The sequence below is a fragment of the Miscanthus floridulus genome, chromosome 19 (assembly GCF_019320115.1).
Source record: "Miscanthus floridulus cultivar M001 chromosome 19, ASM1932011v1, whole genome shotgun sequence".
Taxonomy (NCBI): Eukaryota; Viridiplantae; Streptophyta; class Magnoliopsida; order Poales; family Poaceae; genus Miscanthus; species Miscanthus floridulus.
The window spans coordinates 20,188,025-20,205,792 of NC_089598.1; the positions used below are offsets into that span (position 1 = coordinate 20,188,025).

Here is a 17,768-nt window from a genome sequence, read left to right on the forward strand (position 1 = left end):
GATCGGGGCACTCCGGAAGTTCCTCAACGTCCTCGTCGTCGGCTTCGGGCACTTCCTGCGGCTGCACCTCGAGCTGCTCCTCGGACTCCTCGGGTATGATGACTGGGTTCTCGGTTTGCAATCCTGTATGATGCAATGTGCGTAAGCGCTTATGCAATCGGTGCATCGAATGAGATGAATACAATAGATATGTTTGAATGCAAGGTAGTCAACATCATCCAAGAACATATACTACAAGCACATGTCATCTACTGCATTCTCTTCTACTACTAATATGCTAAATCAACACATCTTATTAAATGCTTCAAAGATACACCAAAGCTTTACTAATTTCTTAATCACACAAAAAGCAACACTTAATTAAACCCTAATTAATAATAGGTTTGAATAGCAACATCTATTTTTATTGCTTAGAAAAATCTTAGAAAATTACTACAGCACAGTACTACCCTAAATAGTCTACTATCAGATTTTCATGGTATTTGAATAAGTGGATTAGCCTACACAAAAATAACAAGCTATGGCATGATTATGAACATGAAAATACTTTGTACTGTGAAAAGTGTCAAACAACAGAGTTAGCATTTTTCCTATGATCTTCATAGCATAAAATCACTGTACAAAAATTATCACATGCATGTTTTATACAAAGTTTGCTCTCTAGCTAAAATAACAAAAAATCAGCCATTAAAGGCACTTGAACTACACCTCAGAATTTTTCTACAGCACATGCATGACACATATTTTTTCTAGGAAGTACATTATATAAGAAGATCAACAAACTTGGAATCATATTTTTCTGAAGCCTATAAGTTTTTCTACATATTTTTCAAGTTATCAGCAATATCCATAATTAAATAAAGTTCTACAGAAAAGTATCTCAAAAATGACATGCAATAATTTTCCCAAGTAGATCTGATGATAAGGAACCTAGCAAAATTTATTTCAACAGATTTGGAGCAAATTTGAGTATCCAAACATTTTTCAAACTATTTCTATTTTCAAATAATATAGAAAAATTGAAAACGAATCCTCCTATTGATACTGGGCCGGCCCGCGGGAATCAGCCGGCCCACTGCCACACTTGGCCTGTGCGGCCCGAGCGAAGGGAAGGGGAGGCGGCTCGGTAGGGGCTTCGTCCCATGGCCTCTTTGGTCAAGCTCAGCCGAGGCGAAGCCATGCTGGTGCCGTGACGTCGCGGCGGCGCGGCTCGGCCAACGGGGCCGGTGGCCATTGCCGACCATGCCAGGGCAAGCTAGCGGGCGCATGCAGTTCACGCGAAGCTGGCAAATGCAGGCAGGTAGCTAGGCAGGGAGGAGAAAGGGAGGAAGGGTGCCTTCCACGACGGCCGAGCACTACGGCGCCATGGCCAACGGTGGCGAGGCGCTAGAAGGTGCTACCTGGGCTCAACAGTCGGCACAAGCGTGAGCACCACGTGCTGGAGAGCGAGGCGGAGCTGTTGGCGCACGATTGTTGGCCGAGGTGGAGGAGAGGCGGCGAATTTGACCGGCGGGTGCGGTGGCGCGGCGATGGGGAGAGTGAGTGAGCTCGGCGCTGGCGGAGAGGAGAGGCAGCGCGGGAGAGTGTAAGCGGGCGCAGCGGCTTCAGCAGAAGTAGGTGGGCATGTGGGCGCGGGTGCAGGCCAGCTGCGACGCGTGGCGGCGTCGACGGCGCATGGCCGCCACGCGGCGGGCTTGCCCTGTCATGGTCGGGACACGGCGCGGCGCGTCAGCGGGTGGGCGAGCGCGGAGGCAGGCCAGGCGTGGCGCTGGGCTAGGCTGGCGAGGCGCGCGGCGCTGGCGCGGGAGGCTCACGGCTGTAGGCTGGGCTGGCTTCGGCCGTGGGCCGAAAACGAGGCGGCGGCCCGCGAAGTGAGAAAAGCCCTTTTTCAATTTATATTTTCAAGAAATTTTTAAATGCCAGCTTTCAAATATCATTTTGAGCAAGAAAATGACATCTTTTGAAAATGTACCAAAAATGAAAATTGATTAGAATGTAATTCTCTACAACTTTGTTTTTATGACCAAAGCCAAATTCTTGATAGATTTTGAATTCTAAAATTAAAGTCAATTTTAACTCAAAACTTTAATTTTGGGGAATTATTTTTAAAGCAAAATTTTGAAATAATTTGAATACAAACTTTACTCAAAGAATTGAACTAAATAATCCTAGATGATTTACAAGCATAACGAAACAAGTTCTACTAACCTAGCAAGCAAAATCAGGGCAAAACAACTCTAACAAGTATATGCAACATTCAGGTTTCACAACATGTTTCATATGTTTCGAAGCAGTGTTTCAGTTATTATTTTCATGATTGGGCATGTATGATTAGGATGGTTGATGATGCATGATATGCATGATTTGTAGTGCCTAAATGCTGGCATAACACCGGGGTGTTACAGCGCCGAGCTATTGGCACCATTCGGCGCGCGGCCCAGGCGGCCCAACAACGCACGGTGGCCTAGTAGCTCGGCGCGGGGTCACTTAACGTCGAGCCACAGACCTCGGCGCGATCCGACTCAACGCTGAGGTCTGGTCCCTTGAGGCTGCACCAAGGCCCCCTTCTTCTTCCTCCCTCCATTCTGAAACCGCCGGTCTCCTCTCTTTCTCTTCTCCCCCACGCGCCACCAAACCCTAGCCTCCAAAATCGACCCTAGGTGCCACGATCTCGGCTCCCGAAGTTTCCTCGAGGTAATGGTCCCTCCCCTCCTCCAATCTATCCGCATAGATATGCTTACATTGTCCCTAATCATGTGAAATCATGGGTATATGGTGTTTTGGTATATTTGTGTTTACATTTGCAAAATGTATGGCTTAGGATGATTGAGTGTATTGTTGTTTAACTGTTTTATGTGCTGAACATGTTAGGTTAATTTGGTTTCTAGTTATTTTGGTCATTATGGTTCTTTGTTTATTGTAGGTGTCATTAGGGTTAGTTATTTGTTGGTCATTAGGGTTAGTATGTATTTTATTTATTTGTTGGTCATTACATTTCAATTTTTTATGACTAGAAATGATTATGTTATTGGGGTTGAAAAAGATGAAATGATATATTTTAGTTTCTACTTATTGGATTGAAACTCGCATGATATATTGATATGTGACACTACTTGTTGTGTGATGGCTGTAGATGGATAAATTAGTGAGGTTGCATCATGGAGGCCGTATTGTTAGGACAAGAGATGATAGTTTAGAATTTCTGGACATGTGTGAGGAGTTGTTGATTTTTTCTGAAACACCATCTTTGACCAGTTAGTGGAGCGAGTGAAGGTTAAGTTAGGCTGGAATAAAGGAGACGTGCATGTTCAGTTTGAAGGTGTCATAGATGTTGGGTCATCGAAGGGTCCTCGGATAAAGTATTAAAGACAGAGGTCTTCTAAACCTTTGGTATAGGTTGCAATCCTATTTGCATGATTCAAATGAAAAATCTTTCTCAACGATTCCTCTTCTACTAACACGAGTTATACTAATAAGAGTAGACATGCTATATTTATGTTTGTATGTTTGTTCCTGCAGAAAAAACCGAATGTTGGTTCGATTTCAATCCCCTATTTTTAGAGAGAGTCAAATCTTTTTTTCAGTTTGGGAATCAACCATAGTACATAAAACTCAGAGGTAGGTAAACTGCAATTTATGAAATAGCGAATGCATAATGATTACACTCACATCAAAACTAACAATGGCATGTCGCAAACTAAACCTAGCATGCCTTAGGGGATTGAAAGAAACAAGTGATACAGACATTGCAAAGGGTACACACTCACATGAAAACTAACAATGGCATGTTGCAAACTAAACCTAGCATGCCTTAGGAAAAGAACAACTCATACAAGCATTCCACATTCGGATTGACTAACAAAGGTTGGTCCTAATAATGCTCCCACATATTGAACTGAGTTGCGCCTTCCCCATAGTATCCTCCAGTTGACGGAGGTGGTGTTGGTGGCGGTGGAGAAGGAGGCCCGTCCTTCTTATGGTACGGGCACTCGCAGTACGGATTATTGCATAGTGCCTCCTCTGCATTATTGCTGTTGTCATCGTCCGACTTGTCCCTGTTACCACTTCCAGGGCCATACTCCAGGTCAAAGATGCGTCCCTGTAGATATATGATGTACTGTTGATGGGGATAGATAGGAGGAGGGTCGATCCATCTAGTGAAGCCACAGTTATCTGGACAGCTTGAATCCTGAAAACCCATCTACCAATAAGTACTACTAGAAACCAAATGCAAATCTAAAAAAGGAGAGAGTTCAAAGGAAATACAAATCCTCGCGGGCATCTGAAGAAATGACGGCCTCCACCGTCACAGTCGTTGTACATCTGCACAACACAATCCAAACCGTGGCGGTATTTTGGCCAATCTTCAATGCGCTTGTCGTATGATCTAAGAGGTCTCTCACGGGTGAAGTCACTCTTCCTCTCCAAAGGAAATTCCTCTATTGGTTCTTCAAAAGAATCAGGACCCAGAGAACCCTCCCACACAATCGGAGGTCCCTTCCTCACCCTCTTTCCTCTCCCTCCGTCGAAACCCTTTCCACTCGAGGAACCTTCGCTTGATATTTGCTAAAACTAAACCAGAAAATAAGTTGTATGGATGTGGAGCAAGACATGGACCACTATATATAGAGATGAAGGCAGGTTCACCATGAATGCTACTTGACAAAAAACTTGTGTGCGTACTCGTTTATTGAATCTGCAAAGGCTAGATGCTTTATCTAAAAAGCCTACAACCATGACTGGTCATTTCATCTAAAAAGGCTACACCTGTGTTTTGTCACTTTATCTAAATACAATACATCACTCTGATATTAATTCACTGCGTATACGGATACAACAGTAAACGAATCTAGGCTTTTCAGTGAGTTTTCAAATAGACTTTTCATTGACTGCAACAGTACTTGTAGCCCTTTCAGTGACTGCAACAGCACAAGTAGCCTTTTTAGTGATACAAACAGTAGCACTACAGTCTTAGGATAGTTAACGAAGTACAGAGCATAAGACCATCTGAAATAAAAGCATAGTGCATTACAACATAATAATAAAAAGTTCAGGGAATAAGTTCATCTAAAATAAAAACAGAGTGCATTACAACATAGTAAAAAGAGTCCAGGGCTACACGACATCGCTCGTGAATAAACCAAATACCTACTGAGTGCAATGAGGCCACTTTCCCTTCCTCTGGGCATCAGGATTCTCCTCCATCGCTGCCTTCGCTCGGCTCACACGCTCAAGCTTCTTCTCCCTCTCCGCCCTGTACGCAGCAACACGCATCCTTTCCTCTTCTTCCTTATGCTCCTTTTCTATAGCCTCTTGTCTGCGTCTCTGCTCAAACATCTCCTTAACCTCCGCATCCCACTCCTTCAGGCCTTCTAGATGCTGCTTGTCCGACTCCTTGATCTCAGTGTCAATCCACTGCTCAAAGTCACACAGTGGTGGAACGGTCTGCAAGAAAAATAAATTGTTATAAAACAAATAAATAAGCAATACTTAATATCACAAGAAAATTAATTAACACACAATAAAAATTCCTCACAAACGATGCACGACGCTGTTGCTTTGTAGGTTCTCATGCATAATTGGGACACATCCAGTACCTCTGTCTATATGTTTCCTCATCTTCAGAGATGTCTACCTTGCAAGGATCACCACAAAAGCACATTGGTCGAGGAACACCTTCAGGGAGAGGCTTTAGGTCGTAAGGATTTGCCCTCTGACGGCCATAGCTACAATTGAAAGAATTTAGTCATATTAACGAAGAACCAAACCTAAACCTAGGGTTTTCTATTTATTGCACAAATAATGAATAAACATTGGGATTACCTTGGAATACGAGCTTTACCACGCCTTGGCATCCTAACATTACGTAGAAAAAAAATTAATCCAAAGTACCTTGCAACGAATGTAAAGCTACTAACACTAAATCACCATACCTCCCAAATAAGCTTTTCATTACAAACCCTAAGCAAATTTGAATCCCAACAAACACAAAATTTAACTCAATGATTATAAACCAGAACATATACAACAACAACAACCATACATTTAGGTCATTCAATCATTTGAACCACCATACATTGCACGAATGACATGAACATGAACCAAACCTATAATGCCAAGTTCAAAAACAACCGAATCTAAATAGATGAAATGAAAGAGGGGAAAGAGGAGTACCTTGGCAAAACGCCTTGGTCATAAAAAATTAAAATGTAATGATCAACAAATAAATAAAATACATACTAACCCTAATGACCAACAAATAACTAACCATAATGACACCTACAATAAACAAAGAACCCTAATGACCAAAATAACTAGAAACCAAACTAACCTAACATGTTCAGCACATAAAACAGTTAAACAACAATGCACTCAATCATCCTAAGCTATACATTTTGCAAATGCAAACACACATATACCAAAACACCATACACCCATGATTCCACATGATTAGAGACAATGCAAGCACATCTACGCGGATAGATTGGAGGAGGGGAGGGACCATTACCTCGAGGAAGCTTCGGGAGACAAGATCCGGACACCTAGAGTTGCATTTGAGGGTTAGAGTTTCGTGGGGGCCGTGGGGGATTTGGGAGCCGGCGGTCTTCAGAATGGAGGGAGGAAGAAGAAGGGGGCCTCGGCGTGGCCTCAAGAGACCAGACCTCGGCGTTGAGTCGGGCCGCGCCGAGGTCTGTGGCTCGGCGTTAAGTGACCCCGCGCCGAGATACCAGGCCACCGTGCGTTGTTGGGCCGCCTGGGCCGCGCGCCGGATGGTGCTAATAGCTCGGCGCGCAGTCCAGCCGCGCCGAGGTTGGGCCCTTGACGTTGGCTGACACGACGCCGACGTCTCGGACCCCACGCACCACCGTGTCGCTGACGACCCCGGTCGTCCGTGACATGGCAATACCTCGGCGTCGTGTTAGTCGACGCTGACCCCATACCTCGACGTCATATTCTAAGACATCTAAAAATAGTCTATTTTCAGAAAACGTTTTGACGTATGTTTTTTTGTAAAAATTATTTTTAAAAGGGAACAAAATACAAAAATTTCACTTCATATAGAGCTGCTAGCTAATTTATAGAGCGGCAGTAGAGCTACGCGACGTCTGCACGTGACAGCTGACAAGGAGGTGAGTCCAAACTGTTGTGATGATGATCTGGAGTTCTGGATCACGGCCGCATCTTTCCCCGATCGAGGGGAGATCTCTCATGCCACATGCTTACCCGTTCGTTTAAGCACTGAAAGTACCGCTGGTTGACTTATTATGAGAAAAAAATATTATTTATTTACTGAAAAAATATGGATTATAAGTCAAACGAATAGGACATTAATCTAAGATCTGAAAGAGCGTGTTGTGAAAACTGAAAATGGGTGCTGTTTTAACGGGGTGTTTTCCAACTTTTAGCCTATCCACGGGTCCAACCAAGCGTTCTTCGATCAGAGCATCAACGAACGTCACTGGATCCAGGGCCTGGCGTTTCACGCTAGAATCGGAACTGAGTGCCACACCCCAGTACCCCACACGGGCTCATTTTCCACCGCATATTTCCCAAACCCTCACGGCCCCACCCATACACGCCCCTTTCCCCAAGTTGCCTTTCCCCAAATATCTCGAGTTCGCAGGCCGCTGAAAGCTTGAATGAAGCCCATGGTTGGTTGACCTATCTGTGTCTCCGAGTAGCCAAAGTCTACTCTCTCTCCTCGTCTCCCCAGTTCTCTCGATCCAGTAATCGCAAGGTATACAGCGAGCTACATTGCTAGCATCAGAAATGCTCTGCTCTTCTCGTTCAGTATGGATCTGAGCATGTCATCTATCAGCGAGGGGTTCTCGACTATGACACTCGCCCCCTCTCCGAGCTCGTAAATTGCAAAATGTAAGTTCAATTGGTGGATTAGCTCTTCTTAGACGTTATAGTTGCTTTTTCTTTAAACAGAATAGCGAATAATCACAGTGACCTTCCGCTCGCTCGGGATATACCACGAGCTTGGTGATCTAGGAGCTCCGCCGTCACGGCACTTCGATTCCGTTTCCCCTGTGCCCGAGTACCCCGCCTGCCCGTCGCCCTACCTCCAGATCCGGCGTTCCCGACCGGCCCGCGACGCATCCACTGCCTGAAGCTGCATCAAGAACGCGCCTCCTGCGCTTTAAGGGACCGCCTGCACTCGAGAGGTAGTCCCATCCTTCTTTCTTCCTCGCACCATTCTTTTGTTTTTATAGTGATGCACAGTTCCTGATCTGCAAGCCTGGTTAAAGAAAGGGATATCATGCAACAGTTATTGCAACAGCTTCAGTGCCCTCAACTTCGTATGAAGCAGTAAGCTGACAAACGCCGCACCAGTTTGTCTGAAGCTCCAACCGTATCTTCAAACTTCCGTCACTAAACGATCCAATTAAAAGTTGACTTTCTGCTACTATGGTCACTATACAGTGCTTAAGAAGATTGGTTTAGTTGCTTACTGTCTCGATTTACTGAAACTATGAAAAGCAGTCAAATTCGCCCGCCACTGCCACGCTAGTCGTCCTCGTCGTTAGTACTATCGCCAACTTTACTGGTACGCCAGCCCTCACGAAGGACATCATTGTTGTTGGCTTGTTGCATTTGATCCGAGGAAGGACGCCATGGTTCCAAGTTCCATCGTGAAGGATGTCTTTCTCAGGAATAGAGACGTGCGTGCGCTGGATCCCCTGTAGGTGCCTTAGGCTTGTGAGATCAGGTTGATTGTATCTACGTGGAATCCAGGGGCACACAACGACTTTGCTCAGCTATCTTCCTGGCAACGGTTTTTTTTGTTATGGAATAGGAGGGGGTTTAACACCTAAAGGGCGTACCCAGTGCAGAGAGCTCCCGCTCTGTGCGGGGTCTGGGGAAGGGTGTCAGTGACAAGCCTTACCCTCGCCTGTGCAATGCGAGGAGACCACGACTCGAACCCGGGACCTTCCGGTCACAGGCGGTAAGACTCTACCGCTTGCACTAGGCCTACTAGAATTTTATTAAAAAGTAAAGATTGTTACAGGAAAGAATCAAGAGACAAAAAGGTCAAAAAGAAAATAGCTAAAATTACACAAAGCCTTCTAGCCATAAATCTATAAACGGGTGGAGTGCTGCTTTTGCTCTTAGGATAACTAGAGCAAACTCTCTCTTGAAGACATTATCCCGTAATAAGCTACGGTTCATAACATAATAGCAACATATCTGTTTGTGAACTTATGTATTTGCATGATCTTATCTTATATGGAATATTTTCTTTATTGTTAGATGGGATGTCAAAGCCAGACCTTGTAGGAGTTTGAGAGTGCCATGGAAGACGGATTACAACATACAAGTGCGATACCAAGGGATCTCACATTCGATTTCTTAGAACATATCACAAATAAATTTTCCAATGATCAAATAGTTGGCCGTGGTGGGTATGGAGTGGTTTACAAGGTATTATTATTATTTACGTCTTTATATTCCAAATTATACTAACTACAACAACCCATAATGTACCACATGTTAACACGATTTGGTTTAACAGGGAGTACTTGCCAGTGGGGAAGAGCTTGCTGTGAAGAAGCTTTATAATACACATCCAGGGGACAATGACAAGCAATTTAAGAATGAGTGTACTAACCTTATGAGGCTCCAACATGACAATATTGTACGCTTAGTTGGCTACTGCTACGAAATAGCACATAAAGCTGTGAAGCACAATGAAAAATATGTTTATGCTGAAGTGGAAAAAAAAGCCCTCTGCTTCGAATACTTGCATGGTGGAAGCCTGGACAAGCATCTTTCTGGTATGATTGTGCTCTACTTAGATTTTTGCATGAAAAGAAAAGGTCATCTCTACCTTTTATGTCTTGGTAATACACTTTTATTTATTTCTACAGATGAATCCTGCGGACTTGGTTGGCACACACGTTACAAAATAATTAAAGGAATTTGTGAGGGTTTATATTATCTTCATAAAGGAGTCAAAGATCCTATTTACCATCTAGATTTAAAACCTGCAAATATATTACTAGATAAAAACATGGTGCCAAAAATAGGAGATTTTGGTTTGTCAAGACTCTTTGATTCAACAACAACCTGTACTACAAAAGGAATCATCGGAACGCCGTAAGTTGATACCACGTGAAGAATCATTAAAGTTTCCGTTTATATTTTCTAATATCCATTATTGTATTTGAGAATATACCATGCAGTGGATACATGCCACCGGAATACATCAACAGGTACCAGATCACATCAAAGTTTGATGTATTCAGTTTGGGTGTTATAATCATACAAGTAATGACTGGACGTGAGGGTTACATGAAATGTGGAAATATGCCTCCCCAAGATTTTATTGAGCTTGTAAGAAAATATCCTACATCAAGAACACCATACCTTTTTTTTCACAAAATGTCATATTGTGCTAATTTACCTTTGTGCATGTATGCCATCTTTTGTAACACCCTAAATTTTGCAACATTTTAAAATAATAGAATATGATTTATTTATGCAATATTGTGAGCATTTAAATCTAGAAAGGTAATATTTTTTGTCAAAATAAAATCAAACATAGGTATACACCCATGATTATGCATTCATGCTGCTGCATAGTATTCTTTGTATTGTGTGGTTTGAATCAAATTTCAATTGTTTTGAATTTGGATTTGAAAATTTCTTTGGAAATTAGAAAAGAAAATGGAAAAGGTTTTCTTCTCTCCCTCCCCTCTCTTCCCTCTCTTTCGTCCTGCTGGCCCAACTAGCCCGGCCGGCCCTCTCCATCCGCCAGCCCACTCACAGGCCGTAGCCACCACGCGCCAGCCCAGCTTTGCCGCGGTCCAACCCGCGAAGCAGCCGCGCCTTCCCTCTCCTTGTTCCGCTGACGCGCCGGGCCCGCCCGTCAGGGCGCTCGTCTTCCACCTCGTGCTCGCGTTCGAGCCGGACTCCGCCGAGTTGGAGTCCTTCACCTCCCCGTCTCGTCCTCTGTTTTGGCGTGCACCGCAAGCCCCACCGCCTCTCATAAATAGCGGCCGAGCCCTGCGTTATTTTTCCATAAAGCCGAGCTTTCGCCGCGTCCTCGAGCCCTAGCAGCAAATCCGCCGCCGCCGAAGGGAATCCGTCGACGCCGCCGACGCCGAGGTCGTCCCGCCGCGTCTTCGTCGTCGTAACCTAGCTCCGTGAGTTCGCCTCGAGCTCCTCTGCCGCCCCATGCTCTCGGTTCGTCGAACCACGGTCTCTAGGGCCCTATTCACGTGCGCCGGCGAGCTCCTTCGCCGCCATTCATGGCAGCCGCCGTGCCGGTCACTGTTCCGGCCAGCCACCCTCTCTCTCCCTTCCCCGATCCGATCTGGGCCGTCCGATCTCAGATCAACGGCTCAGAAAAGAAGATACCGTTTCGGATTGCTGTTTTTCTAAAGAGCCCCTGCCTTTTCTAGTTATAGAACCCGCAGTCCTTTGCGCTTTTCAAAAATACGCTTTCTTATTTTCAAAATGTATTTTCTTCCGGTATAGATTTACAATACGTTTTCAGTTATTTATAGATGTGCCACTATCTTATTTTGCTCATAACTTCTTCGTTTTAACTCCGTTTTGATCCGTTCAACCTGCGTTAGCTTCGTAATTCCGTAATCTATAGGATAGTACTACTGTTATACATGTTTACCACCTTTGAAAATCGAGATTAGATTTAATCTATTATTTTATTAAAGGAAATCTTGTTTAATTCACAACTTCTTTGTTATAGCTCCGATTTTCGTGATCTTCGCGTCTGTGTGATCATAGTGTGATGTAGATTCGTTCAGGAGCCCTTTGATCAAGGCAAGTATAGTATGGGATCATCCTTGTTTCCTATTCACCTTAATACATTTAATTCATGATTGCATGTGTCACCTTGATAAGGATTTTCTAGACTTGAACTTATACCTTGTCTCCTATGGAGTATGCATTGGGTAGCTATTGCTAGTGCTCAACTAAACCATGATCTTGTAACTTGACCAATGGAATATGCAATAAACACTAAAACTTGACTTTTTAGTAACATGGAAGCAAGGGGCTGGAGCATTTATGTTACAAATTTCTCTCCCTAAGGACTTATCTGTAAGTGATCATCCGGGACTTACAGTACAACTGTGAGGGCCACATGGCTCTGGCTTTAACTCAGTATAAGGACCTTTTCTAGCTTGTTAGAGGTTACCTTTATGGTGCAAGAGGGGCTTGACGAATCGGGTATAGTGCGGCCTCTGTCCGTTAGTATATAGGCTGCGCGTCATTGTGCCTTTCGAAAGGGGAGCCCAACATCTGTTTGCCAATTGGAAACCTAGCAGCCCTAACTTGTTAGACGAACCTTTGAAAGGTTTCATAGTGAACCCTGTCTGCTCACCTTGGAAGTGTTTTGGGAGTTATAAACCCGGGTATATGGGAATCATGACTCACAGGTAAATATGTACAACCTCTGCAGAGTGTAAAACTGTTATAACAGCCGTGTTCACGGTCACAAGCGGCCTTGGAACCCTTATGGAATAGATGATCACTGTTATATTATATCATATTATTGTTTATGCTATTCGTTAATCATGTTTACTTTGATCATGTGTTTTACTTTGGGAATAAAACAACTTGTTGTTACGCTTATGCTAAAATTGAGACAACTAAAAGCTATATGCAGTTAAACCTGGGTCTTGCCTTTTGAGCCTCATGAACCCCATGTTACACTTGTTGAGTACGAATGTACTTACGCTTGTTTATTTTCACTATTTGGATAAAAATCCCGGATGGGTAACAGATTACCATAGTAGTGATGACTTTCCTGAGGAATACTAGACTAACCAGTTGATGTCCCTGTGCTATGGAGCCTCCGCGAGAGAGTTATCTTTTATGTCTTAGTTATATTTATGTAAAGACATTCGTTATGTAACAAACACTTGTGATGATACTTTCTATAATTTGTCGGCTTATGTGTGTGATTGATCTCTGGGCGCACATAAGATTATGCATCCTATTTTATCCTTAAAATCAGGTGTGACATCTTTGAGCATTATGATTCAAATCTGTAGGTACATGAAACTAGGGGAAGAGGTTTCAGGCCACAATGTTGTCTCTCACATCACATGAAATTAAGACATGCCTAAAAATAGCGTTAAGATGTGTGGAGGTTGACCGAGTGAAAAGGCCTACTATAACAGATATTGTTGATGAACTGGATAAGCTTGATACCGAGAAAAGGTCACTTAAGGACCAGGTATTATTGTTGTCACACAGCTACCCTTGATGATTCATTTCACATGCAACACGACTTGCTGTTTCTACTAGTTGTGCCTAATTCCTCATTCGATGTTGTATGGAACGAATAAGCTACATTTCCTGCCATGTTATCCTGTAATTAGGGGTGTAAATGGTAACGATATGTTCCCGACCATCCGATTGACCATAGAGGGTTGGATAGTGATATGGATATATTTTTCAAATATCCAAACATTTTTTCGGATATATGAGATACGAACTTGATAGATTTTTATCGAATACGAATATGACATGTATTATATAAATGTTATTGGAGCTGAAATAGCTAGAGCTGTGCACCCTTGACATTCTGCATCACTGTACATCTTTTCTCCATTAGCCCCATATGCCACTGATAGTATTGGAGAATTAATTTTGGCCCATAAATAATAGCATAATGTGCTTAATTTCTTACTAGATTTGAGTTGATATTTTGCGATAGGTAGGTATTAACAGCTCTTTTTAAGTACATAAATGGATTTGATGTAATTCACCGCAACATTGTCTAAAATTTTTGTAGATAAGAATTGAACTTCTAAGCTTTTGTTGTGGTAGGTTGACATACAACCCAAGGAAGTCTTCAACCAACACATGAGTTCAGGTAAGCATCTCGTTTAAAATATTCTCTGGTAGCTATAGCTGGCATATTGACGAATAAGCTGATACATGATGTTAGGAGATAAAGCTTTCCCTCAGCAAAATCCTTAAAATATGTTATAAAAGTCAGTTTTTTTTAATCTTGCAAGGAGATTACCTCTGCTTTTAAGAAAGCAATATAAAAGGTACAAAACAAAGCTGGCATACCAGCTGATCCGGACAGCATCAAAGACACTAGCCCTTTTACATCAATCAGATTTCATAAATGTATGTCGGGGCCATCGAACTTGGTTGGAAGTTCTTCATCCAGCACATGATATCGCTCCTTGTCCACCTCTTTGAGAAGGATGCTCCACTTCCGCATTAAGGAGAGTGCAATGTATACAACATCAGTTGGGGCTTTCGGGAACTTTTCTTTCGGGAATTTTTTCTCAATAGCCATCTTGTTTATGGTAGTCCACATCGCCCATAAGAAGCCTGCAAAATAAACATAATTAATCGTATGGGCAAGGGCCCCCTGCCCTGAAGCCAGGTACTTGTGAATTCCATTGTAGATTTTGGTATATCCCTCCATTGAACGAATTTCATTTGGAATGAGTTTCATACTGGCACTAAGTGACGACCATTTTGTTTTTTTCACCGTTCATGTGCCACTGTGGTGGTAAGAAATATCGACAGCAGAATTTGTTTTTGGTAGAACGTTGAAAACGGAGTCCGTATACGTCCTAGATGTCCATTACAGTGCGGGCTGCTCTTGAAGGCCAAGCTGGGCTCGAACTCGACTTGGGCAGGATCTCTCTCTTGACTTAGACGTCCTTGCTGAGTTGCTGGTCTTTTTCACCATGTCTTTCTCTGAGCACTTCATGATCCTCTCCAATGTTTCTAAGAATGATAACATCTTTAAGTAGCAATTTATTCTTGTAATCATGAAAATGATCGCTTAAGAACGAGCCCACCTCTAGAGTTTTTAATTACCGCATTTGAGCTCTAGTATTGCTCTTTGTATAGCGGGCATGGGGTTTGCTGAGTACCAATTTTAATTGTTGTGACAGTGATAGGATGCTAATTTGAAAAAAGGTGGGGTGGTGCAGGTGCTTCTGACGCAGTTTCTGCTTTGACTGCCACGGATGAATACCCATCTGAATTTTATGAAACTCAAGATCCTGGCCGGCAATTTGGTGGGGCACTCCAGAGGTTCTTAGCATGGGCTGGGCAACTGGGGTCCGGCCAACCTTACAAGCCACATGAGGGCCGTGATGGTCTCTTGTGGTGGCGTGATCTTGCACACTGCCAAGACGGAGATCTGTCACTAGCTGTCGTACAGGCTAACAATGAGCTCGAGGACCACTGCTGTGTCGAGTCGGTCCTGCCCATTGGCACCGTTATCGGTGTCTTCGATGGCCATGGCGGCCCTGCTGCTGCCCAATTCACCTGCGGCAACCTCCTACCCAACCTCATAGGTGAGACCCAAGATGCAACCATATTCACTCTAGACGCATAAACATGGAGACAATATGGATTGATTTCGTTTGATCTATGTAGAGGCTGCATCTGGCCCAGAAGGTATGACAGCTGGTGCTATCAGGAAGGCATTTCTGGCCACAGACCAGGGATTCATCACACTCGTGTCACGCCAATGGCAACTTAAGCCAGTCCTCGCTACTGTGGGGTCATGCTGCCTGGTTGGCATCGTGCACCTGAAGACTCTCCTCATTGCTAACCTTGGGGATTCCCGAGCTGTTCTTGGGAAGGTCACCCCTGATGGGAATATTGCCGCGGAGCAGCTGTCCAGGGAGCACAATCTCCGCGAGGAAGATGTCAGGCAGGAGCTCATTGCTGAGCACCCAGATGATCCGCATATTGTTGTATTGAGGCATGGTGTCTGGCGAGTGAAAGGCCTCATACAGGTCAGCCTTATCTCACTGTTTAATTTTGTGTCACAGTACTTGAACTGTATATATTCAGTGCTTACATATTGATGATGCAGGTGTCAAGATCCATAGGTGATGCATACTTGAAATATCCGAAATATAACAGGGAACTGCTCCCTTCAAAGTTCAGACTTGGAGAACCATTCAGCAGACCTTTGTTGAGTGCCAACCCATCGATTACATCACACAGTCTTCAACCAAGCGACCGCTTCGTAATATTTGCCTCAGACGGTTTGTGGGAACACTTGAGTAACCAGGAAGCCGTCAAGATTGTTCAAAGACATCAACATGCCGTAAGCTTTCACTTTCTTGTTTCATTGCATCCAGCTTGTCTATGTGATGTTTCTTAGTTTTGTGGCTTACATGGAAGATGGAAGGAACACCAGTTTTGTGGTATTTTTCAAGCTCTAGGTATTTGTAACTTGCTGCGTTCTATGAATGAGGTTTGTTGGCCTCAGACATTTCTGTTCAGCACGGTTATATAGATTATATTGCTGCATCATATATACATAATATTGGTGAAGCTGCAAATAAAGTAAACAACGCAAATTTGGTTCACTCGGCATATAGAGGTGTTGAGGATAGTTTTGGTTTCCTAGTTGGACGAAGAAGTAAAGTCTGTTTGGACACGTGGCATATACTGCCCCTGTTATGACTACTGGCTTCTCTATTTTTTCAGGGAAGTGCAAGAAGACTCATTAAAGCAGCTCTCCAGGAAGCAATGGCGAAACGTGACATGCCATACTCCGACTTGATCAAGATCGATAAGGGGGTTCGCAGGCATTTCCATGACGATATCACAGTCATCGTCTTATTTGTAAACCATACACCTCCAGAACCTCTTTCCATAAGATATCCCTAAAATAACAATGTAATGATTGTGAGATTGGATGTAACGTGATACCTTCTTAGGCTTGTGACTTCATGTTAAATAGGCTAGGAACAGCCTCTAACGTGACATTAGAAGCTTGGCTCACAAGTAGGTGAAACAACAAAATAACCACTAAGTCCTGCTTTCTACACAAGAAACCTTCGGGGACCTCAATGCACATGCATCCTCTTTGCTTCACAAGCCAACTAAGTGTTCTTGTAATCTTGTTCTTTGTGGTTATTTTGACAGACGCAAATCCCATGGAAACTCTTATCATGGTGGATATTGCCGGTGGTGAGTGGAGACAGGGAATCTCTGTTAGCAGAGGGGGCCAGGTTAGGAGAAGTGGAGGCAGGAAATCAGACGAACAGCACAGAAGTTGGGCTAGGGAGAGTAGGCGAGGAAGGATTGAGTGCTTGAGAGTTTAGAGTTGTTACATGAATGATGATAATCCCCCCCCCCCCCCTCTCTCTCTGGTTCTTATATCTATTACACGGCAATTGCCCGTAGGTGCACGCAGGCACGTTCTCACTTCCACTCATCACCAGCCAAGCGAATATTGGGCCGACGTACACGTGACCCGACCCGAGGTCCATGGGCCTCCTCATCCGAAGTGTTTGTGGTAGTTGGGCCGCCAACACTCCCCGGGGCTTGAGTACCGGCTTGACCCCAAGCCGGGGCTCTTGGGAAATCTTGATGCAGCTGGAGCAAATTCTCCCAAGTCGCCATGTCAGCCGGCCATCCAGACCAGAGAATCAACCCTTGCTCTACCGAGCCATTAGCAGTAGGGACAGTGCGATTCTGCAGAACCTTGAGAGGAATGCGAGGCAACTCAGTGGCAGACGGTAGGGAAGAAGATACCTGGACAGTAGGCATAACAGCGGCCTTTAGCTGACTGACATGGAATACTGGATGGATAGCAGTAGATGGTGGTAAAAGGAGCTTGTAGGCCACAGCGCCGATGCGCTCCAGAATTTCAAAGGGACCATAAAACTTGAAGGACAACTTCTGATTAGCACGGGGTGCTAGAGTAGACTGCACATATGGTTGAATCTTCACGAACACCTTGTCTCCCACCTGGAACTGGCGTTCAGTACGCTTTTTATCAGCCTGCC

At 44.0% G+C, this 17,768-nt stretch overlaps 1 protein-coding gene across 3 annotated transcripts; it reads left to right on the forward strand.

Annotated features, from left to right (window-relative positions):
- The first annotated feature begins 9,961 nt into the window (after positions 1-9,961).
- LOC136527292 (probable protein phosphatase 2C 36) lies at positions 9,962-16,836 on the forward strand. 3 transcript variants are annotated; one of them, XM_066519975.1, is made up of 8 exons: positions 9,962-10,341; positions 11,720-11,793; positions 13,029-13,213; positions 13,810-13,855; positions 14,943-15,311; positions 15,394-15,758; positions 15,839-16,075; positions 16,462-16,836. In XM_066519975.1, the coding sequence occupies exons 3-8, from the start codon at positions 13,064-13,066 to the stop codon at positions 16,642-16,644; spliced, it is 1,350 nt and encodes a 449-aa protein (XP_066376072.1). In that variant the 5' UTR covers positions 9,962-10,341; positions 11,720-11,793; positions 13,029-13,063; the 3' UTR covers positions 16,645-16,836. The 3 variants fall into 3 exon arrangements, with proteins under 3 accessions (XP_066376072.1, XP_066376070.1, XP_066376073.1); XM_066519973.1 differs by lacking the exon at positions 11,720-11,793 and having other exon boundaries at positions 16,462-16,835; XM_066519976.1 differs by lacking the exons at positions 9,962-10,341; positions 11,720-11,793 and having other exon boundaries at positions 13,149-13,213; positions 13,775-13,855; positions 16,462-16,835.
- The last annotated feature ends 932 nt before the right edge of the window (positions 16,837-17,768 follow it).

Bases quoted from the DNA above. Each gene is read 5' to 3' on its own strand.
- LOC136527292 (XM_066519975.1), top strand. From the start codon at position 13,064: ATGTTGTCTCTCACATCACATGAAATTAAGACATGCCTAAAAATAGCG. The intron at 13,214-13,809 runs GTATTATTGTTG...TTGTTGTGGTAG, and splicing joins AAAGGTCACTTAAGGACCAG to GTTGACATACAACCCAAGGA. The intron at 13,856-14,942 runs GTAAGCATCTCG...GGGGTGGTGCAG, and splicing joins CAACCAACACATGAGTTCAG to GTGCTTCTGACGCAGTTTCT.